This window comes from Plectropomus leopardus, chromosome 15 (assembly GCF_026936395.1).
Source record: "Plectropomus leopardus strain MGB_pleo_1.0 chromosome 15, ASM2693639v1, whole genome shotgun sequence".
Taxonomy (NCBI): domain Eukaryota; kingdom Metazoa; phylum Chordata; class Actinopteri; order Perciformes; family Serranidae; genus Plectropomus; species Plectropomus leopardus.
The window spans coordinates 8295907-8321598 of record NC_142190.1 but is presented as its reverse complement, the minus strand read 5'-3'; the positions used below and the strand labels follow the sequence as shown (position 1 = coordinate 8321598).

At 38.9% G+C, this 25692-nt stretch overlaps 1 protein-coding gene and 1 long non-coding RNA gene across 3 annotated transcripts in view; one reads left to right on the top strand and one right to left on the bottom strand.

Annotated features, from left to right (window-relative positions):
• LOC148187217 (uncharacterized) overlaps window positions 1–25692 on the top strand; it is a 190454-nt gene that overhangs the window by 35970 nt on the left and 128792 nt on the right. The window contains exon 2 of the long non-coding RNA XR_015779009.1: window positions 16050–16187. This is a non-coding gene — a long non-coding RNA (uncharacterized LOC148187217). The remainder of the gene's footprint in view (window positions 1–16049; window positions 16188–25692) is intronic.
• Window positions 1–25692, bottom strand: part of doc2b (double C2-like domains, beta) — a 150039-nt gene that overhangs the window by 9847 nt on the left and 114500 nt on the right. For both annotated transcript variants that reach the window (XM_088088910.1, XM_042499800.2), the window contains 3 exons: window positions 21086–21212; window positions 7719–7876; window positions 1089–1170 (listed from right to left, as the gene is read on the bottom strand). In XM_088088910.1, coding sequence (XP_087945036.1) covers window positions 1089–1170; window positions 7719–7876; window positions 21086–21212 — 367 coding nt within the window. The remainder of the gene's footprint in view (window positions 1–1088; window positions 1171–7718; window positions 7877–21085; window positions 21213–25692) is intronic.

The window sequence follows — 25692 nt, the reverse complement described above, 5'->3', positions numbered from 1 at the left end:
CACTAATTTTGGAGGATAATATCTGTCTCTTTAGCTGCAAATGCTTCACTATGTTCACCAAGTAGTCTTCATCTGTGTCTGTCTGCTGTTTGGTGCTGAGCACATAGAGCTTAGTGGCTTTTTAGAGCTTTTCCTCTGCTGCTACCTGAAACAGGGCTGCTTGAGAGTGGTGGAAATGAACCAAAACAAATAACAAAAAAAACATGAGCTCAAATCTGCTAAAACAATGGAGGGGGACTGGCCGCACAATTGGTGATAATCCTGGATGGATGAGTGGCACCTTTACATTGCATGAAGTCATTTTTTCTCTTTGTTAAAGCTGGGGAAGGCAGTTTAGATTTGGCTTCATTAGGCTACAGTCCTGTAATAATCGTTGAGCTTATTATTATGATTCATGTGGACTGAGAGAAAACTAGACTCTAGACTCCTCTTTGCTCTATTTTCAGACTTAAGAAAATTGATCCTTTTCCTGATCCATTTTCCCAGCCAGTTGTGTTTTTTCTTTATAATATTAAATATTCATAAATAAATAAGACACAATCAAAGTAACAGTCATTATTCAGTTAGAGTTTAACAAACCAAAAACACCCCTCAACTGTCATCACTTTTGGTTTCAAATTCCTTCAAAGCAATGATGGTGATGACAGCAGTGGATGACTGGAAGACATCATCTTAAGTTTCAGTCCGACTCTGTTTAAACGTGTTTTCAAGGCTGTTGCATCTCCTGATCTCAATCTGTGGTGGGCTACATCAAACATATATTTGAAAAAGGTTAGTGGAAGTATCAGTGCTGTCAGCTGAGCTATATGTCTCTGGCTGACTTCTGTGACATATTCTACCCACATCCACAGACAGTTCATCTGCTCTCTCAAAAAGTCATCTTGTGATGAATTTGGAAAAATGTGCGTCTTTTTCGATCTGACAGCCGTGGTGTCTGAGAGTGGCTTTTGTAGGTCCCGGGGTTATGGAGGTTGCTCAACACATAAAAGCAGCAGATAAACACTCAAGTTGGGTAAAAAGAAAAATAGGGAAAAACATAAATAAAGAAAACAAAATGTAAGGTTTTAGCACAATATCATGGATTATACCTCGTTAAACTCTGGATTGAGTGTCTTCTTTTTCACAGCAGTCTTGTGCTTTGACTTTTTGTTCTCGTCAGGCTTCAGGTACCTGTAGGAGAGCAGAGGGAGGCAAGACTTAATACCTCAGAGCTTTTTAGTGCGGCTTATTCTTGTGGATGGCACAGCAGAGAGACAAAATACTACTAATCCCTGCAGATTCAGTCATTAATGATGCCGATATATTATTTGAAACCCTCATCAACTATGTAAATCCTCATATACAATGTAAAAGCATCATTCAGCTGGTATTGTGTTCTGTCCTCCAGAGGGTGCTGTGGCACTGCTTCACATCCAAACACACAGCTGCATTACATTACACACACATTACATTGCATTATCTGACTTTAATAGACTCCACCTGTGCTTTTATTAAACTTATTCTTTTTTCATTGAGTGATACATAGATGCTGCTGTGTCATCACCTCTCAAGATTGATGTCCAATCCATGGTTGGTTTAACAACAAGATTTCATTTTACTGTCCTTTTGATGAGATTACAGAGGTGAAGACACATCGTCTCATAACAATAACACATCTCCAAAGCCAGTCGATACTCCCTCTGCAGCGTACCATTATGTAGTTTCTTTAAACCATAAATCTCAAGTCTTGTCAATATGAGGTTTTATGGGTTTGTTTTGCTGGGATTTTATAATATTTGCAGTTTTTAAAAGCTGTTTTGCTAGTGTTGTTCTGCTTTGGGAATGGTATAAAAAGACCGTCTTCAAGATCAATTTTTTTGTAATTTTTGCGTATTTGGTATATCCAAATGGCAGAACTGCAAGGCCAAAATGCCCGTATGAAGCTTTATTTGAAAGAAAACACCTTCTAGTTTCTGAAAATGTGCATGTTTGGCATGTGGCTAAACACAATCTAAAATGCATCATTTTTTGTTACAAGTGTATAATAAATCCTATTTGAATAATAATAACTAGGACATGCTTTATGTCAGACTATGCAGACTCCCTTCTCTAACCTCTACATCTAGTTAGCCACACGTTTGAAATTTCAGACCCTTGGATCTTACTTCATGTGAGCTGTGGTGTTTTTAGTTTGTAGTGTCACCGAGTGCCATTCTTTTTTACTCACTTCTGTGACGCTGAAAACATACTGAAGCCTTTTGATAACTATAAAAGGTATCACTATCTACTGATGCTCCACGGGAAATCAAAGTCCCTCTCACAAGTAGGTGCTTTAAACTGTGACGCATTGATTTAAATGAGCCCAACCACCCTTGCAGTGCACCTTTTGAAAGGAAATCTTATTGGCTATGATAGTGAGTGATTGCAGTGTTGAAAAGCCGAAAAGAGCGCAGTTTACCACAGCTGAAAGATACATAACAGAATCCACTGGCCTTCCAGTCTATTTTTTGTATTTGTGGGGTCGTCCCGGGGGTGAAAAACATACCCATCAACGTGGTGCAGGAGACCTAGAAAATATTTTTTATGTCAGTGTAACTGCGGTTGTAGTGTGACAAACTCTTGCATATACTGTAGTTTGCAATGGACTTCACTTGAAGAAGTTCACAACTTTGATTCATTTTGATAAAAAAACATTTTGATTCTTTGATAGGTGGACCCTTACAGACTAAAGGAATATCGAGGAATGGACACATATTCAGACTTACTGACCTCTACAAAGTTAGGGAGTCTTCGATTTATTTTGTCTCCCTTATTTACTATGCTGGAAAATCTGAATGAAGTATACTTTGTCACTCATGGTTTCTGTAAAATTTACTGAACATTTAAATTGTGGAGAATTTATAGACAAAGAGTTGCATGTCCATATTGACAAATGTTTAAACATTTGTATCCGCACTTCAGAGCTACTTAAAACATGCTCAGGCTGATTACCAGCGCTCCAGGGGGTTTTATAAGCATGCTGCCATCATTTGCTGGTTTATTAGTTTACACCACCTAAAATGAGCAATAAACTTGTAATTACAGTTTTATTTAGTTTTTATTTAAACTTTTTACGAGACTTTTCAGTTTGATTTGTGCTCATTTTGAAGGCTGCCAATCTGTTGAGTTGTATCGTGTTATTTATATGTAGTTTGCAGTGATCCATTTAAATGGGAGAGACGAAGCCCAGTCGCCAGAAGAAAATTTTGGCGGTATGCATTTCATTACATTTGACAGTTTTATTTGTATCACATGAACATGTCTAAAGTGATGTAGTATATGAGCTGACTTTTTCATGTGGAGGTGGAGGGGACGGTGGATGCCAAGCTGCAGACCACTGTTCAAGACCAACTAACAACAAAACCGACTGGAATTTAGTGAATCATAGCTGTGTCTCCAGCAGCCAAACTTGAGTGATTTGTTAAGACATGTCACTGTTTTTCCAGTGAGGATAGTACCATTAAAAGTGGTTGTTCTTAATTGAAACATCACTGATTTTCCTGCTGGGATAATGCCACAGAAGCAGTTGTTTTTTACCGAGACGTCGCTACATTTTCAACTGGAATCATGGCAGGTCACAGCGGCGTTTTCTACTGGCATAGCACCACAGAAAATGCTTGTTTCTCACAGAGACTTCACTTCAGTACCTGCTGGGAGAGTGCCATAAAAGTGTTTTTTTTTTACCTGGACATTGCTGCATTTCCTGCTGGCATTGTGCCACGAACGTTGGTTGTTTCTTACACAGACGTTGCTATGTCTCCTCCTGGGATGGTGCAACCAAAAACAGTTGTTTTTTATTGCTAGAGTCCCCCAAACTAGCTATTTTAAGGCAAAAAATGATCTCTTCCTAACCAACTGCCTTGTATAAATGTTAAGTTCAACATCTCCGTACGTTGACTTACAAATATAATGTATCAGTGCTTTGCCAACATTTTCCCAGGTGATTAGGGTTGTTGAGGTGTTGCTAGTGTTCTGAAAAGATGTAACATTGCGGTTACTTATAAGTTTCAGATTACATTCACAGCAGTCTATGAGTCAGTGGTGAAAAGAGATCATTAGTGCTATAGCACTGGGTGCAGGCATATAAATGTGTGTGTGTTTGGGTAAAGGCTGGACCCTTGCTCCTGTTCTGCCTTCATAAATGATGCAAAAGGCCGGTGGTGACCCTGCGTAGTGGATGTTGTGTATTACCTCTCTGTCTGTTCGGTAGAGAGCAGTTTTGGGGCAATAATGCTGATTCTGATGGAGGTGTATTTCAATCCTGTGAGCAATTACAGTAGCTCGTCACATTCCTCTTTTCCTTTTATGTGCTCACTGGACCCACACAGACTTCAATTTCCCAAGGTAACACAAAGACTTAAAGGGTGGGTAAGTGGGTTATTGCTCACATACTTACCCCAGGGGTGGGGCCTGAAATTGTTGTTGATGAGGATATTGCAGGGAACCTAATTTTTGTCATGTAATGGGACCACTAAGCCCCAGGCAATACAAGCTAAGAGGGAGAGTTAGGATGCAAACAATGCTATTGTTAGATGTTATTTCACTGTTTAAATTGCTGCAATTTTGCACTATAGTTTCAATTAGTATGCTTTTGATCAGCAGCTGTGCAATGAAACAGAATACTTAATCTTAAAAAATGTCTTTACCTTTAAAACGAACTACTTTTCACTCATTGACAGAAAAGCCATTATGGAGGTTTAAGTGCAGGGATTCTTAAACTAAGACCCGTGGGCCAAATGGCCCCCGAAAGGGTGTCGGGTGGCCCCCTAACCATTTTCTAATTCACATTTAAAAGATTCACCCTGGCACTGGGAATTGTTTTTGTGCCTTTAGTATACATAAGGTACCAGAGTGCATAAAACAGCATCAAAATAGAACTTGTTTCAAAAAACAAAACTAAATGTACCAATGGAGAATTCCCCACGCCCCTCGACGAAGGTCCTAGCTAAGCCCCAAATGTCATTAAAGTCCTAGAATTGTCCTGAAATCCTAGAAACATTTTAAAATGCTAGAAATGTCCAAAATTCCTAGAAACATCCTAAAATCCTACAAATGCCCCAAATCCTATAAATGTCTTAGATAATCTTAGAAATGTCCCAGTATCCTAGAAAATGTCCTAAAATCCTAGAAATGTCTTAAAATTCTAGAAATGTCCTCAAATCTTCGAAACATTCTAAAATCCTAGAAATGCCCTGAAATCCTGGAAAGGTCCCAAAACTGTAGATATGTCCTGAAGTCCTAGAAACGTCTAAAATCCAAGAAATCTGAGAAATATCCTCAAATGTTTGAAATGCCCCCTAAATCGTAGAAGCTATCGGGCCCAAAGTTGGATTGGGCCGACCTAAACAATGCCTGTGTGAAAACACCTTTAGTGTGTCATTTCTCATGCTGTTTACCAATTCCGTGTCGACTAATTTGCACTTTCCACATTCATGCTGCACATGCATTTTAGGAATGTTATCGTCACAATAGCACAAGCCATTTACTATTTGGTCCACAGCTGTAACTTGATGCATCAGATAGATGAACGAGGAGAGAAATCATGCAGCCACGTCTATCTGACAGAGTATACATTTCCTTTATTCCCTCTCACACGAGTCCCTCAGTAAATCTATTATCTGCCTGCGTGTCCTTCAGGCTCCAGGGAGATTTTCTCAACCCAAACTGTTGGAAAATTGTTGCCAGCCCCTCTCCTCCGATACGAGTCGCGCTTTTGTTCCTGAGGTGTGCACAGCAGAGTCGGAAATTAATTGCACTTTCATTGCTCAACCAGATGAAAGACTTGGGAAATGTTCAGGTGTGATAAATAGGACTCTCCTTCAAATTGCAGCCCCGCGGATGGCCTCTTGTGCTGTGTGTCTTTCATGCAGCTGATAATCACAGGTAGTCTGCCTCTTTTTCTGCTAAAACATCACCACTTTCGGCTAATCCATTTCAGCACTTCTGCACGGCATTGTACATCAACTAAAAATAGCATGGTAATGACGAGCATCCGCTGTGTTGCTGAGAAGTGTTTGTCAAGAGGAACGCATGTAATCCTTCTACAGGTGTCTTCACGTCAAGTCGGCCGATGTCTGTGTTTCTATAAATGTACAAGTTCTTGTTTCATGGTATATTAATTAGGATCTTTGGTAGCCTTAAGGGTAGTGATTACAATTTTTCTGACACTTGCACATATATCCTGACTGATAAAGTCAATTTTCTATTAAATTTGGTATCAATATTCATGAAGCTTAGAGGCCGGTTCTTAATGGTGTTGGTGACCCCCTGACTTTTCCCTCCAGTGCTAACAAAAGGTCAGCTTTTGTCCTTTACCTACACCTTGGTTAATGACACTAAATCCATTAAATTGCTTGTTGATACCGCAATGTTACATAACTTGGAGAATACAGTCGGCCAAATCTAGGAAAGCAAGATCCAAGTTGTTAATGATTCTTAATGATCCTTTATACCTTCCTTCACGCCGCAGAGACACCAGCGTCCTGACATTACTGTCTGTCAGAGGCTGTAGCAGACTGAGTGAAGTAAGAATAATTGCACTGTATGAAACTAGAAGACCTAAGGTATCCTTTGGTACCAACCATGTCATGCAAGCTTGCTGGGAACACTCCAAATTTAGGCTAAATTTTGGCAAAAGAAAAAACTGGCATGACCATTTTCACAGGGCACCTTGACCTCTCACCTCAAGATATCTTAATAAAAATGGGTTCCCTTGAGTCTCCCCTTTACAGAAAAATCTATTTTATGCCAATACCATGCAAAAAACATTCAGTTTTTCTCATTGAAGTACAAATGTGTTATTTCCCCCTAATGTATTTGAATATTTCTGCATACGGTTGTCCCTAAAGACTATTAGAATTGCATAAACTGGCTATGACTGGAAAGCGGAGCCTCTTGTGGATTCAGTGATCCCGGTTTTATTCATGTATGATGATGGTAGCTGAGCTCACACAGTAACCATTTGACAGTTTTGGGACCATTTAAAAAAACAAAACAAAAACCTTTGTCATGTGGAGATTTGTGTAGGATTTGCACTTTTGGGGGGATTGGATGCTGAGAAACCACCTTATTGTCGATAAACCTATGAACTCAAAACACTGTCTGAATGCCCGAGGTGGTTATGAAGTTTCATGAGACTGTGATCATCCGAGAGCTCACAATAGACCATTTTATATAGTGAGGTGGCTTTTTTGTTTGTTTGTTTGTTTGTTTGATCCCAAATCACAGCATGGATTTTTTTATAGTGTTCCTTAAGGTTTTGGTGTTATATTGTTGTATTTTGGAGGATTTTTTTTCAGTCGTCAAAAATGCCCAAATTTTGCACCAAATCAGTGTAACAAATTTTATCAGCCCAAAAATTGCTGCAAAGACTTATGAGACACAACTGAGCATTGAATCACCGCCCCTATACACTCTAAACTTTTAAAGTTTAAATAGACACCTAACCAAAAAACAGTGTTAATAAGATATTTTTGACTAAAATACTTGACACATAGTGCTGAGGAGGTTCCCAGCTTTCAGATGACGTATACCACTTCTATGTTCCATATACTGTTGGCCTGCTATCTCCCCCTAAAGATCCCGTTTCCCCTAAAACAGGACAAAAACAGGGCTATGGTAGGGATGGTTGAGTAGCAGAGGTTCAGTGTTGTATGAAAAAAATTCTCCAGTTTCTATTTTGAGTGCATTTGCATACTGACGTTTTGACGTAGGGGTCGGAGAAGCCGTTGGCGTCCATGGCAGCGAGGTGAGCACAGCGTATGATGCCCACTACCAGGCAAGACTTCTGGGTATTGTACTTGAGGGAAATCATGATGCGTCCTCGTTCCTCCAGGGACTTGTCTTCTGTCTTGTTCACCTGCAGTGGTAAAAAAAAAAAACAAGATTTAGAAATAATAACCAGCTTTTGTTACAAAGTGGACCGCAGGCAGGTATAAATGCGACCGAGTGGCTGCCAGCCAGGTTCCCCCTCATGCCCTTCATCATTTGCAACTGATTCGTCTTATTTCTGGCATCATCATCAATTGATTAAACCAAAGCTTTAATTTTCAAAATGCTTTTAATCGTTGTAGAAACTAAATTGTTACCTGGAATTGATTTAATTAATTTTCAAAATTGAAATATTTATTTATTTTTCGTCCTGTTTAGTAGTTTTGAAAGTAAGTTGATATTATAAAAAGTCTGCAGCATCTTCTTGATGGTTGTGTGTCCGGAAAATCAGCCAAACACTGATTGGCTGATTGATGTCACCTCCGCTGTAGAAGGTGAGCTAATAGCCTCATCAAAATTGATTTGCTGTGCTATTTAGAGACAAGATAAACATCTGAACAGACACATGACCTGTGTGCCTGTTTTCATTCCAAACACCACACAAGGCCAAAAATAACCAAACCTTCACAACCGGCCAAATGAATTCAAGCATTTATGTCTGATTCAATGAACTGACATTTCCTTTAGTATTTATTTAGACTCGAAAATCATCAAGGGCGAGCCGTCATTTACAATGATGTCGAGCGGATAAAAATAATGAAATGCAAGATTAACAAAATAATAACAGATAAATAGAAATACAATAAATCAATAATGTTAACCTCAAAATCAGCTAAAATCAAAGGAGATGCGGTTGAGGCTCACAATTTATAACAGTATATTTCTTGTACAATTTCTTTTGTATTTTTTTATTTTATAGCACTAAAAATAGATGACTGTAAAATGATAAAAAAAATAGATGATTGTAAAATCGCATGTTATACATACATTTTGTAAAAAAAAGAAATAACTAAAATAGTACCGTGTTACCGTTATACCATTGCAACCCTTCTCCAAAGCAGATTGCGCCCACTCTAGACACATGTAAGACCAGCAGATGTGCACGTGTTTCAGAAGCATCCCACAAACTAACAAAAATACACACCTTGTCTATTTTTGACGTTGCACAGAGCAGATCAATTTCTTCTCCTAACAGGCAGTGTATTTGAAATATTGATAGCCTAGGAAGTTATTATGAGGATGAATGTATTTTTAAAAATCAAACCAGCCACAAACTTTGATCCGAGTCATACACAGTTAGACTTAAGCTACAGTACACCAAAACAGAAAATAACAACAATAAGCATAATCAAAATAGACCAAAAAGAAAAAAATTAACAATGCAGTCTCCCTAATTATTTATGGTAGGAGCACAAATATCATGGAAAAATGTCCATATCAACAAACTCTTCAATTCAACAAAACTGAGCAGGCAAAATGGTCTGCTTCTGAAATGCTGCCTGCGCCCTGTGGAAATTTCCCTCCCAGCTCCCTTACAAGAAAGATGGCTGCAAAGACAACAAAAAATGGGCACAAATTCATTTCTTGTAATCCCTATTTTCAGCAAATCATAGCATATCTGGTATGGCATTAAAATGCGGATGCGCCGGTTCAAAATATGACCAAATTTTTCTGTGAATCACCGTTTTGGGCTATGATGAAAGCCAAAATATGGCCAGCAACAGATTATTTTTTTGCTGTCCAGCCGATTTCTGGAACACTTGTGGCCCCAACCAGCTGGTTATGAGGAGTGAGGAGTCAGCAGTCAATTATCGTAATAAACAGTGAATAAAAAAGGTTTTGCAACAACTGTTTATCACTGCAACCACAAGAGGTCCTTGAACATGCAGTCATAAATATGCACACAAAATATGAGGCTGATTGGTCCAGTAGTTTGCAAAACTAGCTGCAAACAGACAGGTACCCACACACACGCACACAGACATGCAAACACATGACCAAATGCCAGAGACCAATCATCTGATCACCCAGTCAGTCAACCGTCATTTCTACTCTCAATAGTGAGCACTCTGGGTTTTTTTGTTCACATTTTTTCAGTGCTCCACAGGATTCACAGCCCCCTGGAGAGAAAAATATATACTTGAGTGCATGATTTCTTACAGAACTGCAACCCAGGCCCCTAAAGAGCTGTTTAAGCTTTGTTTTTTTTCCACTTTTATGCCCAGTGATTTAGAAATGCAATTTACCAGCTACAATCCCGCAGCTGCTGATTGCGTGAATATGCACCGGGCTTTCTCCTTACATCAGCATTTATTTTAACCACATATAGAGTATAAGACCATTTGTATCAGTAGAGCAAATGCATAGAGGCTTAACAGCTTCAGGCTTATCAAGAGCTACTTGAAAGTGCAGGGACCAGTGGAAATGTAGGCACTGTGGGACCGTGAGCTCTTTCAATTTGGTTTGTGCCATTTCAAACTGATATTCATTGGCAAGTTTTTTCATTCTCATTCTGCGTCTCTGTCTCCTTTATGACAAATTACATTTGAGCTATGCTATGACGTTTGAACTATAGAGACTTAGAAAAAGTAATTACTTTTTACTGTTTTTCTTGACATTATTATATATTATTACATTACTTTTTAATCACGGCTGTGGCTCAGAGGTAGAGTGGGTTGCCCTCTAATAGGTCAGCGGTCTGATCCCCAGCTCCTCCCAACAACATGTCTAAGTATCCTCGGGCAAGAAACTGGACCCCAAATTGCTCCTAATGCTGCGTCATTGTAGTCTGAGTGTGCGTGAATGATTATTGAGCAGCAGATGGCACCTTACATGGTAGCCTTGGCCACCGGTGTGTGGATGTGTGTGTGAATGGGTGAATGTGACATGTAGTGTGGAAGCGCTTTGAGTGGTCAAACAGACTAGAAAAGCGCTATACAAGTGCAGTCCATGTACCATTTTTGGAGCCAGAAGTGACCAAATGTAGATGAGAAGGTGGAGTGGGCTGTGGGCCTGACTCATAGACTGTGGTGACGCCTGGCAGACACCCGGTGTTTATGGGGATTGACTTGCTTTTGGAGTCAGCCTCAAGTGGCTATTAGAGGAGCTGCAGTTTTTGGCATTTTCGCATTGCTTCATTTTTTGCGGAGGGTGCTGCTTGTTTAAAACCCAATTTTCTACTTTTTGCTACCCCCCTGTTGGCATAAAGCAATAATGTCGCTGTGAGCACACCACTGTAACCCAAGGACTCCCTAAAAAAAGTCTCTAAAGTGGCTATAATCAATATTTTAATTATAGTATTGATGAATCTACAGAAAATTCTCAGCTGAATCTGCAGCTCGTCTCTCCTTTACTGAGCTTTATAGTGACTTTCAGCTGATCGTCTATCTGTCCAGACACAGATTTACTACTATTATTATTATTATTCACTCTCACAGCTTTAGTGGTGTGGGTGGCCACCTAAAAAGTCAGTTATTGCTGGTATTAAAAAGGTTTTGTAGCAGCTTTTACATCCTTGTTACAGCGTTAACAACCCAGATGAAACAATATATTTCTTTTTTACTATTTGCACAATATATGTCGAAAGTCTGAATTGACATGAATTTGACAATTATGTCCTACTGAAGCTGCTGAAGTTCCAAGCAGTGGTCTTTTGTTACAGCCGTCGTGGGCTCACTCACTCACTGCTACACACTGACCTCCGCCTCAACACTCAGAAACAGTATGAGAATAATAAAATGAGAGGAATAACAGGCTGAAAGTCTCTGCAGACACAGACTTCTGTCTCCGCCACAGTCTTTGTGCTGTGTGGAGGAGACGGCGCTCAACAGTCTGTCCAGCAGTGTCCACAGCAGGATACTAATCAGATATCTCCAGGGATCTGACTCTCTCTGCACGAAACACAGATGACTTTTACAAGACGTCTCACTAGACTTGAGGACTCGGCATCCATTTCATGCGACATACCGACATGTCTCGGTTTGTTGCCAAATCCATTTAGTTTTAAATCTTCTCCTACTGTTTATGTGAGTTTAGGACATCCTGCTGGTTGTCTCTGGCCCTCTGTCTCCTCTAACAAGACGTACTTTGGGAGGGCTGTGACAAACCAAGAGGCTGACAGGAATACGAAATTATGAAGACAGAAAGCGAGGGAGGACGAACAAACCTCAGGCTGCCTGGACGGTATCACTGTCGGCATACCTGACAAGTGCAGACATCTTTACAGCACTCAGTGTCTTCTTTCCTCTTTAACTAACCTTTTTATTTTAGCATCCGTGGCCATTCGAATTTCATTCCTGTTTATTTTATTTAATTGTGTTTTATTTAAACTGTTGCTGTTCTGCTTGTATTTATGTCTTGCCACTAAACTAAACTTTAAACCTTCATTTATTCCACCCAGCCTTCCTACTCTAATAAATTACTTTAAGCTGGCATAGAAAGACCTGATGCTGCCTTTATGTGCTCCTCTGAAATATTGTACTTCTTAGTTGTACAGTTCTCATCACAGAAAAAAAAGCAAACATTGAAGTTAGAATGAAAAAGGTTGCTTTTTCGTAGCTGATATTTGACCAAAAGCAAGCATCACAGAGCTCCTTTGTGTTTCAGCAGCAGAATGAGACACATAGAATATGCATCAGGAATTGCAGTTGACATTTAATTTGTTCATTAGCTTAAATAATATTATAATTAGCTAATATTTGCTTAGCTAGCGAGCTTTGTGTTCCTGTTGTCTCGGTAAGGGCGTAAGATGTGGCAGAAGTAATTGCAATGAAAATCAGCTGTTGACAATGTTTCCATGCTGTCCGCCATCTCTGCTGCCACGAAACGTCACACAAAAGTCACATTTTGGTGTCAAGGGTATCAATGAAGTTTCTCAGTGTCCCACTCATAATTATGACTTTGGAGGATGTTCATGTGCTCACAATATGGAAATTTGGTAAATACTGTGTTTCTGAAAAGCACATGAAGGCAGCATTATACCCAGAAATAGAAACATTTAAAGCTAGCGTTGAAATGGCATGTGCTTGGCCAAGGTCTCCTGTCACGGACTAGATTTTCTAAAGCTTGAAAACAGAGGAGGTGCAGAAGTCTAGTGTTCTCTTGGTTAATTTTGAAGTACAGTATGGTCAAAGTTCATTATGGGATTTTTAAAACCGCCTATCCCAGCTTTAAAACTGACACTCAATTGATAACCATGTGAGGTCTATAATCACAAATTAAACATACAAATTGTGTGTCAATGGCCTCTGCTCTTTATAGACTCCGTCTGCTCCACTTCCTTGCTTCTATGAGCCTCTTCTTCCTCTTTCCATCAATCTGCTCAAACATAAAATCTACTTACATAAACAAACATACTGCTGTGCGGTAGTGTTTGCTTAACATTTTCCAGCTAATTGTACCATAGCCTGGGGGAAAACTCGATTAAGATTGGCTAGAGGATGTCCATTAATTGAATTTAACGCACAGTATAACCGGACACCTCCGACGTGACTGTCTGAACATCGCTCTAAATGAATGTAGCTGCAGAGCTAAATAATGGAGTGAGATATACATCGCTCTCTCTCTGTCTCTCTGCTTCTTCTTTGTATGCTGAACTCCACAGGCTGGCAACAAAGCAGCACAGAGGTAGCAACCCAACACAATAATATTGCAAGAGTATTGACTGGGTTCTAGGTATTATTCAGTCCCTTAGGGGTTACCAGGGAAACAGCGATATTACCAGGAAAAAGATCAGGTGATCTGAGGATAAAGGGGAGTTTTCCTTTGAGTGGTCACTGCTGCTGAGCCAGTAATCAATTCCAATTTCTTAACATACAGTTAGAAGTGAAAAACCCTTAATTAACTGCCACAATTGTCTCCCTCTTTGACTATCTCCTGACATGCTTAGAGTAGCACAGGTCTCCTGACACAATCAGAGGAGCGCAGGTCTTTTTTCTGTGCCACATGTCATTAGCAAACCTCTTTGAAACATTGTGTGGGTAGTCCAGGATATGAGTCGGTAAATGTGTGCAACAGGAAGCTGGGCCAAAACGTATCTCCTGCCAATGTCCTGGTAGGATCCTTCAGATCAACACCTCTCAGAGAACAGTGGGGCGCTGACTATTGTGCTGATGCAAGAGAAGAGACTGTGGCTTACAGGGCACTGGCATTCAGTCTGCACACTCACAAACATATTCCACGCAGAGAGTGTAGAGAAAGCAGCGCTGATAACAGAGGAGGTAAAATCAGATAAGAGAATCTGGTGTGTAGAGGCTTAACAATTTTTGGCTCCCTGAAAGAATATTCCTCTGGTTATTTGTCTTTTTATTCAAGTAAAACAAGACTGAAAGTCTAAGTTTAAACCTCCTGGTAGCTGCAGTGTTTATTACAGCCCAAAATACAAATGCAGAACAAGGCAGACCAAATACAGTTTGGGGAATTTTTATTGAATTTTGCTTTTAAAGCCTCTAAAAACTTTTTTCCCCCCTGTATTAACCATTTATATCGACAACAAAAAAAGAAAAATATCAAGTTAAAATGAGGTAAGAAACCTCTTAAATTATTATCTATTAACAGTTTAACAGTAAAAAACATGCATCAGCTATCTATCAAAACAAACAAAATACAGAAATCTCTCGTGAGAAAACCAAAGCGTTTCAAATAGGGCTGTCATTGTTAACACGTCAGTTGATTAAGGTTTGTAATTTAAACCACAAAACTGCTGTTTCATTTCACAATGCCAGATGAGTTCATCACCTTAAACTCAGTGAAGTGGGCTGATTCACAGTCCTGCAACCAGGCAAGCATCTACAGACAGACAACCGCTAACAAAGTTAACATTAAAAAATTTGGCTTTTCTCATTTCTGTATTTTGCTCCTCTACATCTCCTCGTCCTTCCTGTGACTTGGAAATTGATCTCAATGCGCCATTATGACAGATGTCTTCACTCCTGAAATGTGTCGTAAGGAGGGAGGAGCTAGGAGGCAGAAGAGTTATGAACGAGGATGCACAGGTGTGTCTTTTGTCATTTTGGCACCCTTGATGTAAAAAAAAGCTACTGTACAACTGCTACTGCCTCTATACATGGCCAAATTAAACCCTCAAAAAACAAAACATAAAAAACCCAACAGTTATTGCAGAGCTTCAGTTTACTGGTACGAGCCATAGAATCAAAAGCACTACTACAAAGGGACTGAACCTGCGTTTTAAGAGAATATTTTGACCTGATGGGAATGTTAGACAGGAACTTAGAGGTCATGTTTATAAGGCGTCATCCTCTGGGGACCATGAATGTCTGTACGTTCACAGTTCACCCATAGACCCCACCAGTAATGAGCCGTAACATTTGTCTGCCCTCTCCAACAACTCAGCACACTAGCATCATTACTGCTGGTGCCGAGCTTCCAGCACAGACAAATAAACAACAGTGTTTTACATGCATTGTAATAACACAAACACCGTTCCAAAAACAGGGATTAAACTTGCTTTCTTTTTAAAATGGCAACAGGGTGAGCTACAAATGTGTGACCATCTCTTACAGCTAAGCCTTTCGTTGTCCAGCTGAACTGAGGGACTAGAGAAATGCATTGCACAGAGACACTGATCCAAGATTCATTGCCAGATTAGGCTGCTGGCTGTGACACTGTTCAGGCCCTCTTGCTGTCTACTAGTGCCAGTGCTGTGGGCAGATCCAGAGTTGGATCTGGCAGACATATCCATTAGATAGAAATGGGTGAATGGTCACAATGTTTGCAAGGACACAGCTGCCCAGCATCCTTGAGATTACCAAAATGTACAAACAGCTCTTGTGTATTGCAAAGACCTTTATTTGAGCATGTTTCGACTTTATTCTTTTTTTTTTATAACTATCTGTGGTGACAATGAAGGGGCTTTCCTGAATGTGTCTGAGCTGGATTCAGTGTAAATTTGAATAGTTGTGTTCCCTCAGGCAGCTGTTCTCTGCTCATTCATGGTTGCTTTAACTTGTACAAACTTTTGCAGCATTATATTTTTCCAGTGTTTGCAGTGATTTTGGATTTAGTGCTGGGTGGTATAGAGAAATCAAATATCCCAAACCCATTCTCATACCAAGGTTGCCAAATACTGACGCTTTGCACCAGGAACCCTTTTGCTTATCTATGTGATGCACAGCTGAAACTCATTATAACACATGGTTTATGTTGTGAAACAGTGGTGGTTTGGCTTAGACAACGTATTTACTTGGTTAGAATAAGCAAAATATTAATTTTTTGGGCTAAAATAAGTATGTTTTCTTTTCTAGGGTAGGCTGTGGCTCAGGAGATAGTACAGGTCGTCCAAAACTGCAAGATTGGCAGTTTGATTCCTGGCTCCTCCAGTCCACATCAAGTATCTTTGGACAAGATCCAGAACCTTAAATTGCTTCTGATGGCTTTGCCAGGTGAGTAGGTGGCACCTTAATGTTAACCTCAGCCAACAGTGTGTAAATGTGTGCGTGAATAGGTGAATGTGGTGGGGTGAATATAATTTAGTTTGAAAGCGCTTTAAGTGGAAGACTAATTCACGTACTTTATATTAGGTCAATGTGTCATTAATATGTTATTATGTCAGTGTTACAGTCACTGTACACAAATTGTGCTACGTTAAAACAATATCAGCTACGTTTACTTATAAAAGATTTCAGGTCGACTGTTTGAATGGGATGTCCTCTACTATGATCTAGTGTTTACATGTGCCGAAGCATGTAAACGGAGCAGCTGCGTAACATGCGCAAAACTGATGAATACAGTAACTTGACAGGGCTGCCAACTCTCCATCAACCTCTTCTTCCTCCCACTCCCTACACAGACTTTCTCGCCCTTAATTTTACGTCACTTGATCTCGGCTTCCAGTACTGCCATGTATGGGTTTACACTGGAGTTAATTGAAAGCCCGCTGCGTCTCATAAAGATGCTAAAGGGCGAATGGGCTGATTTCACAATATATTTGACCAAATATCTCTATCAGTATTGTGATGGTGTTGGAGTATTGACCATGGTGCTTTCGCAAAATATTTAGACAATGGAATTTTTTTAGAAATAACCACCAGAAATGTGGATATAACCACTAAGTGGGTAAAGGCAATAAAAGAATGGCTATAAAAATATAAGTTTAGAAAATTACGTCACTTTACTGTAATGCATCCTAAATAACCAGGAAAAAGACAACACTAAGGATATTACGATTTCCAAATCTAAGACTGTATCAAGTATCAATATAATGCAGAGTCCTAATTAGAGTAATATATTTAATATTCAGTATTCAGTACTTGGTTCAGCATGTATGTATATTTTGTGTCATTCCTGTTTTTTGGCTCATTCCACAAGGGATTACAAGACATTTTTTTAAATTATTTTATAACTGTTTTCTGGTCTTGCATGTACAAAACAAAATGTGGAAAAGGAACAGAAAAGAAACACAACAAACACAAAAGAAACAACCAAACATCCCAAATGAATTGCTCACACAAGAAACTACTAAACATTTACAAATTTTCTCAAGAGCCCTCTTTCTTTTCTTCCAGGCTTTCCCCACATAATTTGCTAATTTGTATGTTTCAGAAAAGACATTTCACACTTTGTGAATCTTCCAAATTTACAAAATCAATATCTATTTTTTTTTTTTTATCCCACTAAACAAAGCGTCACCCAGTTCATATCGACTTTGGTATAAATATGATAAAAAGGTTTTTCAACTTTCAGGCTACATTTCTACACCTTTTTCTGCATTTCATTTTCTATATCTCAACGTGTGACCGATCCACTCCACAAGTTTACATGCTGACTGACATGTTTAGCAGCTGGATCGTCAAAGCACTTCACTGTCAGCCAGAAACGCACCAATAAGACAGGCGCTGCTAGCTGCTGGATGTGATGATTAAATGCTCGGTGCTCTGTTCTCCCCAGCACAGCAAACAGCATCCTGTATAGAAACAGAACTTCTTATCCACCAAGAGCAAGCAGAGCAGAAAGCTTCCTGCCTTGAGCTCTTGTCTCTCTGTAACCGGCAGCGGTCATAGCTTCTCTTTGCCTTAAAGCATTTCTGTGGGAAAATGTCCAAACTGTGCTTTATACTTTCTGTTGCTAGGGTGAGACATACAGTATGACAGTGTGGTCCAAAATAGCAAAGGAACCTAACTGAGACAGAACAGACAAAAAAGAAATGTCAGTTACGGAGTTTAACACAACCATCTGCTCTAAAAGCCACTGCCTGTTGTGGGAGTCTGAGCTCCCAGATCTACTAAAACCTCCTTCATGGTTACGCTTACTGAAAGGAAGTGCTATATAAGAATGAAAGAATACGTATAGAGTGAATCCATCCATTCACAGATGTTAATAGATGTTAGAAAGCTATGGTTTCAGGCAGGTCTATGTTAAATTTCCTTTTCATTTTCACATTTAGTCATAGCCGGAAACCTCGTGTTGGGATGTGCTTTTTGTGGTGGAGGCTATGAATACATTTGTGAGTCAGACATCAGCACTGACAGCATCTATTGTCAGTTATTTGTCTTTTTTTTTTTTTTTTGCTGTCATCACCTTACATATATTCTGATTCATACCACAAAGATGTAGAGAGGTGATGTTGCAAATTTTAAAAACTAGTCGTGATTTATACTCAAATCTATTTACCCCCTTGCTTTTGTTTACCTTCAGAAACCAGTGAAGTTGCAGTTTAAGTTTACTTCTACATCTGTTGAGATCATATTTGGCCATGACAGTAGACAGTGCTTACGATATGGATGTTACACGTTCTAACACACGGATGCTTCACACACATCTTCAACCTGGCAGCACAGGAGATCTAAACAGGAAGGAAATTCCTCCAAGGCCGTCCTGAGATATTGTGTTCACGAGAATGAGCAGATGTAAGGGCACAGTGACCTTGACCTCTGATCTTTGACAACCCAAATCGAATCTGTTCTTTATTGGGACCAAGTGGTCATTTGTGCCAGATTTGAAGAAATTTCCTTCAGGCATTCTTGAGATATCACGTTTGCAAGCAGATCGACAGACAACCTAAAAACATGAAGCCTCTGGTCACAGCTATCGCCGGCGCAGAGGCATAAAAATCAAGATTTTTAATGCTAACACTGCATCTGCTGGTGCCATTACTCTGTAATCATTGTATGACAAATTACAACCACCCTACATATTTAAAATAGGGTTTTTTTTAAAGCGTAGCATGTACCTACATTAAATAAACCTTGACACAACCATGACGTAGAATGGTGAACACACCGTGGCTCTTTGAAAGCAGTTATACGCAAGCATATTTTGTATTTTTGGATGCTATTTCCAACTCCCACATAGACAACAAAACATATGAGAGGAGCAACAGGAAATTATCTCTCCAAACACAAGGATTACTCCAAATATGGACGATCCAATATTACACTTTTCTTCAGTTTTTTTTGTAGCCGTAAACTGTGTAGGCAATTTTGAAAAGGATATTCAATCACAGTTCAATGATACTCCACCGGACTCCCATGCTCTCATAACACATAATCCACTCCTGCACCCCACTCGTGGGCTCCAAACCCAATGCCCTCATCTGTCATGTAGTTAAAACTAAATCCTTATGGATACTTTTATTTGTACTGATGTTCTTCATGCAATCTCCTGCATGTACTCATTGCGATGTACAGCATCGTGGGGTAGATTTAAGCTTTTATCGGTGTTTGCAGAAAAGCACATAATGTATTCTAGTCTCAGTATAGTATGACTGGGTATTTCAATTAGTTTCCAATTACATGCTATTTCTGTTAAAATGATTTAATACAAAATGAGTGAGTCATGCTAACAGTCTAGCATGTTTTCTTTATTTACTCTCTGTAATAAGGGCTTAGACATATAGCTGTGATTTTCTTCCCCCTGAATATTGCTTAGGAAAACTGAGCCATATATTACCATTACCATTAGGGGTAAAAGGCAAAATATCTGTAACTCTGTTATAAATGTCATTTTAAAAGTAGTATCATTATAATAATCATTTGATAATCGTTTTAGCTTTGGCTTTTTCCTGTACTACTGGCCACATTTCTGGATTATTTCATTAACAGGAAGATAGAAAATACATTATTTACTAATTCATTTACAATCACATGGGACCATAGCTGCTGGAGAGGACAACTCGGCTATGTTAGAGGCTTGCTGCTTTATTGCAACCATCAGTGAAGAAAACAATATAGGCCCATAGGTCATATAAACCACCCTGCAGCTATGTCAATTTCAATCCAAGGTTTGACGTAATATGCTGTGATGAAATCTTGTTTTCATGAGAAATTATACAGTAATGCATTCTTACTTAGTAAATGCACAGAGCTATTCATCATGGCCACCCACATGCTTAAGTGCCTGCTCTGTTGTTCCCTTCCAGTGATTTCCTGATTGGTTTCTTGTTTAACCTTACTATAAATCTATACACACAGTACACACTTTAATGGTTTACCCATCATCTACTGTGTAACACGGTATTATTCATTACTATGCAACTACACAACTATACAACTACACAACAAAAACAACAGCCAGAGAACAGTGTAGTTTACACTGATGTATAGTATATATTATATTATATTATATTATATTATATTATAATATATTATAATATATAATATAGCCCTAATAGTACATGAGCATAGTATGGTGCAGTATAGTGTAACAGAAGTATAGTATAAATTAAGTATAGTATAAAAGAGTATTTTATAATAACGTGTATTATGTACTGGGATTCAGTACAGTATAGTCTAGTGCACTATGGAGTATATAGTATAATATGATACAGCAAAGAAAGTGAAAAACAGTATATATATTAGAGTAAATAATAGTACAAACAGTATGATATAGCACTGTATACTATAAATTGGAGTTTAGTATCATATAGTATACAGTGGAGTAGTAAGTGTAGTATACAGTCGATTATACACCGTACTTTATTATACACTATAGTGTAGTATGTTATACTCTTAAGTATATTATATGCTGAAGTATAGCAAAGTGGAGTATATAGTGTAGTATGTTATAGACCTGAGTGAAGTGTAGTGTAGTGTAGTGTTGTGTAATGTATACTGGACTATAGCATAGTATACACAGGAACAGGTAGCATAATAGACTGTATGCTGGAGTATAGTATACATTGGAGTATAGTACAGTATTGTACATACTAGAGTAAACTATAGCATAGCATAATATAGTATGGTACAGTAGAGTATACGCTAGAGTAAGTATAGTATACACTGGAGTGTAGTGTAGTGTAGTATAGTATATACATAGTAAATACTGTGCGGCTTGTTGTACTTACAGGTAACTGCTTCTCCAGACAGTTGTTGAAGTTTTTGATTTGGTTGGGCTTCAGCTTCTTGAGAGGGATTCGCGTTTCCCCGATGAACTCGTTGTGGCGGAATTTGTCCTCATCACACACTGAAATCCTGCGAGGGGAAGAAGAACAGAGCGAGTAGAGGAAAATGAGAATGAAGTGAAGCTCAGGTTGTTGCTGAAAGAAGGCTTAAGACAATAAGATACAGTCATTTTCCACCTGGAGCTCATCATCCTCCGTCACAGGGACTCAATTCTGACCAAAAATCTTCTCTTCACTCTAAAGCTGCTCCCGCTGACTCTCTGGGCCTTTTAGCGCTGAAGCAAAACCTTACAGTTCTGCAGTGGAGAGGTTCATAAGACTTTTGTCAGGCTCGATCAGCATGACAGACGATGACGCAGTAATTATGCATTAGGAAGCGTTCAGCCATGTATGTATCAAAAGACTCAAGTGAGAGGATGAAGATGTAGCAAGATGTTTCCGATGATAGGAAAATGACACTGTTCCTGCTCGTGTCAAAAGCATTCACAAACAAATCACGACTTCCACTTGAACTTATCTTTCTGTGCTCATCTTATTTACTCAATTAGTGCAGCTTGAATTGGATTGTGCCGCAGTGCATGGTACATTCAGTCTGTTTGTATAATATGCCCATTTTCTGTTTTTCCACCATGCACATAAACACAATACTTTTTTAATGCATAATAACATCCCTCTGAAAACACTAGTGTACATTTGCTAGTGTATTCCTCAATTAATAAAACATGAAATTCACCATCATGCACAGTATAACTGCTTTGAAAAGATATTGACTGATGGTGAACTGAAAGGCAGCTCTCTATTCAAACCACCAAGGACAAAGGCACACGTATACTCTGAGCTTCATTTTTACTTTCCAGACTGGAGATCTATATTCCTCTCTACCATTTCATTACATTTATAATGAATGTCAATTATTGGTGTGGGACAATGCTGCTCCCGGCGGATGTACAGTACGTCTTCAATAAATGCAGAAAGCAAGTCTATGTAAGCACTCACAGCCCTGACATGACATGACTCGCACTCATGACTGCATCAGGCCCATGTAGTGGGATACTGTTTGTTTCAAGTGTTTTTCCTTTGCATAATCAGCCACCATGTGGAAGGAAAACATGCAGCCTTTGTGCACCCAGCGGTATGAGTAATACGTGTCAGCACTGTAGCTTGTAGGAATCACAATGAAACACGATGGATAAAAAAAATAACTTATCTGCTACATGGACAGGTGGTGATGAATTCAAATTTCAATTTACAAAAAGAAATGAACAGTGTTGTGTGGGAATGTGTAGGCGTTTCACAGTATTGTTGGAAAATGGTTCATCAAGGCGCTGTTATGTGAATAGGTTTTTTTTTGGCTTGTGTACAGACGAGTGTCGATCAGATCAAATCTGTGAGAAGTTGCTGATGTTACTGACATTCATTGTTGTTGTGGTGCTCAGTGCACTAACAACACAGTCATATTTTTCCTGCAGCACAAAATAACCATTATATAATTGCAGAGCATTGATAAGGTTGTCAGTTATTAACAGTAATTTAACAATTACTCACCAGCTGCGTGACACAGTACACATGCTTTTTAAAAAAATAAGTTATGAGGTTTGAAGATATAATAAATTATTAAAAAATATTGGTACCGAATTTTAATTACACAATAATCACAACATTTTATGATTCAGTGCACACTTGTGCATTCCTCAGCCATTAATCCAATAAAGTCTTTTATTCATAAATGGATAAACATCCAATTGAATGGCAGTTATAGTAAGAATGCTACTGGAGTCTCCATGCTGAAAAGTTCATTACATCCCATGATGCAGTAGTGTTGAATGCTTCTAAGAGGCTCAGGGGAAATGATGCTTCGGTCGCTATTTCCCATAATAATAGACACTGAATAGTTTAGCTCTACTGTATTTTGCTGTTTTGCATAATCACAGAGAAATGTTGCAAGAGGGGATATTAGCATTTTGTAGTGTCAATACATAATCAATGTAGATGTCAGGATATATACTGGCATCGAATATTTCTGCATGTGTCATTTATATGTTATTATATAGCAGATATTCTAAAAATGGAGGTAATTTTTAGGTGCAACAACCATTTGGCTTTGTTGAAAAAAGATGGTTTTATGGCTTGTAACATCTGGTTTTGGTGGTACAATCACAACTGTAAATGCCACCAGTGTCTTGCTAAAACCACTCTTTTTGGTGGCTAAAACACCCACTTTTAGTGGTTCAATCGCTAATATCTTACAATAGACACCTGCTTTTGGGAGAACAATTGCTGCTGGAAACGCTGCAAAGACACCCCACGGAAAAAACACCAAGTTTTGATGGAACAATCATGACTGGAACTGCCACCATTGCTCACTAAACAACTGCTTTTGGTAGTAAAGTCAGAGTTATAAACGCCACCGATGTCTCGTTATACACACTCACCTTTGGTGGCACAAGTGCAAGTGGAAATGATGCTCTCACCAAAAAACATCCAATTTTGGTGGCTATCAACAAGTTTTTGTTGGAACAATCACGGCTGGAAATGCCAATGTCTCGCTATAAACACCTGCTTGTGGTGGCACAATTATGGTTGGAAATGCTACCAATGTCTCGCAAAAAACACTTGCTTCTGATGGCACAATCACAGCTGGAAATCCCACCAATGTTTTACTCTAAACACCCGCTTTTGGTGCTGTTGGAAACTCGATATACCGAAGTTGCTTAAAATTAGAAAGATTGATCAAACTTGTCATTTTTAAGGTACAAAAGTTGCTGCACCTTCACAAAATTAAATACATATAATTAAATTTTAAGTAAACTTCACAATTAGATATAAAGTTAACAGAAATTAAGACTTCTAGTTATAGTTGCTTACAATTTTCATGCTGTCAATCTCCTTAATCTTTTTAAAAGTAAAATCAACTTGTCAGATTTTACAGTGTATGACAGACCAAAATACTGTACTGTAGTTCCTGAAATAATTACACATATGATTATATAACCTACTTCTACTACAGTGTTAACACTTTGGTAAAAATAAAGGAGCAAAGAACAGTGAAGTAACACTTCCATTGCGTAACAGTGTCATGTTTATCATGGGAAACTACGTTTCTGTTCCAGGTTTTAGTCTATTTTCAGGTGTTATAGTGAAATACAAATAACCAACAAAAACAGGAAGTTATCTCACCCAAACAAAAGTGCTGTTTGGAGAGTACACAAACAACGGATTTCCTGTCTGTCTAACTGATCAGGGACTATCACACGTTCAGGTTCGCTCTGGCACAGACAGGCATCATAAATTGTAGTGAAAAAGAATACACAGGATAAACAACGACACCAGTCATTTCTGGGTAAAATGGTTGTTGTCACAAGCGGGCTGTAATGCAGTGATTTACCTCAGGAGCCACGAAGAAGAGACATTGTCAAACTTCACTGCTCCCTGAAAATTATTCTCTAAAGCCTTTCAGAACAAAACAGCAGCAGCTGACACTAAAATATAACAACACACGGAGAGGCATTTCTCCTCTTTTTTCTTCCCTTTCTTTATTTTTCTTCCAGTTATTTCATTTTTCTTAATTTTTTTCCTCTTTTTGATTCACATCCTCTTATTTGCTTCCTTTTTTCTTTCATGTAATTTTGTTCATGTCTTTTCATCTTTCATTCTCCGACATTTGTCGAATTTCTGTCTTCCCTCCCTCCCTTCCTTTACTTCCCCCCATTACTTTCATTTTTGTCCTTCCATTCTCCTCTTACTTCCTTTCCTCCCCCTTAATTACATTTCTTTCTTTCTTTTTCTTTCTTTTTCTTTCTTTCTCTTTCTTTCTTTCTTTCTTTCTTTCTTTCCGTTCTTCCTTCCATTGCCTTCATTGCTTTCATTGCCTTCCCTCCATCCGCCCATTTCTCCCCTTAAATTCCTCTTATTTCCTTTTGTCCTTTCCTCCCTTCTGTTCTCTCATTGACTTTCTTCCTTCCATCGTTTCCTCCCCTTTTGCTCTTTTCAATAGTTCAATATTCACGCTGCCTGTTCAAGGTGGGAGTATCACGCCATCGTGGTACTTTGCCGTTTTGTATATAAAGTCCAATCGTGGAAAGGGGGGACAAAGTGGTCTTGTTTCTTAGCAGGGACAGCAGGGAGTGACAGCACTGTAACAAGATCTGTGTTCAAGGCAAAGTTTTGAAGACGTGTTTATGTGTGCACTGCACCACGCGGGATTAAAAAAGCAGCTGTAGCAATTAGCGGCTAATTCAAAGAACAAGAACAGCTGACGTAAATGTCTGCTTATAGTAAACATAATAAGGTTCAAGATTTCCTCACCATCCGAGCAGCGGACAAGATCAGCTGCCATTTAACAGAGGAGGTAAAATGATTGTGATTGACATGTTATTCCTTTGTTAAAGTTTAGAAAGTGCTACCGGTGCGCATATTAGATGTCACATTACTCGCCAGCAGCACTAAGAAAAGAATCAGCCATCACAAGCTCTTTCCTTCTCCTCCATCAGTCTTCTCATTATCTAGTCTTTGTTCTGGGAGCAAAATGGGTATAATAAAGTTAAGGGTAC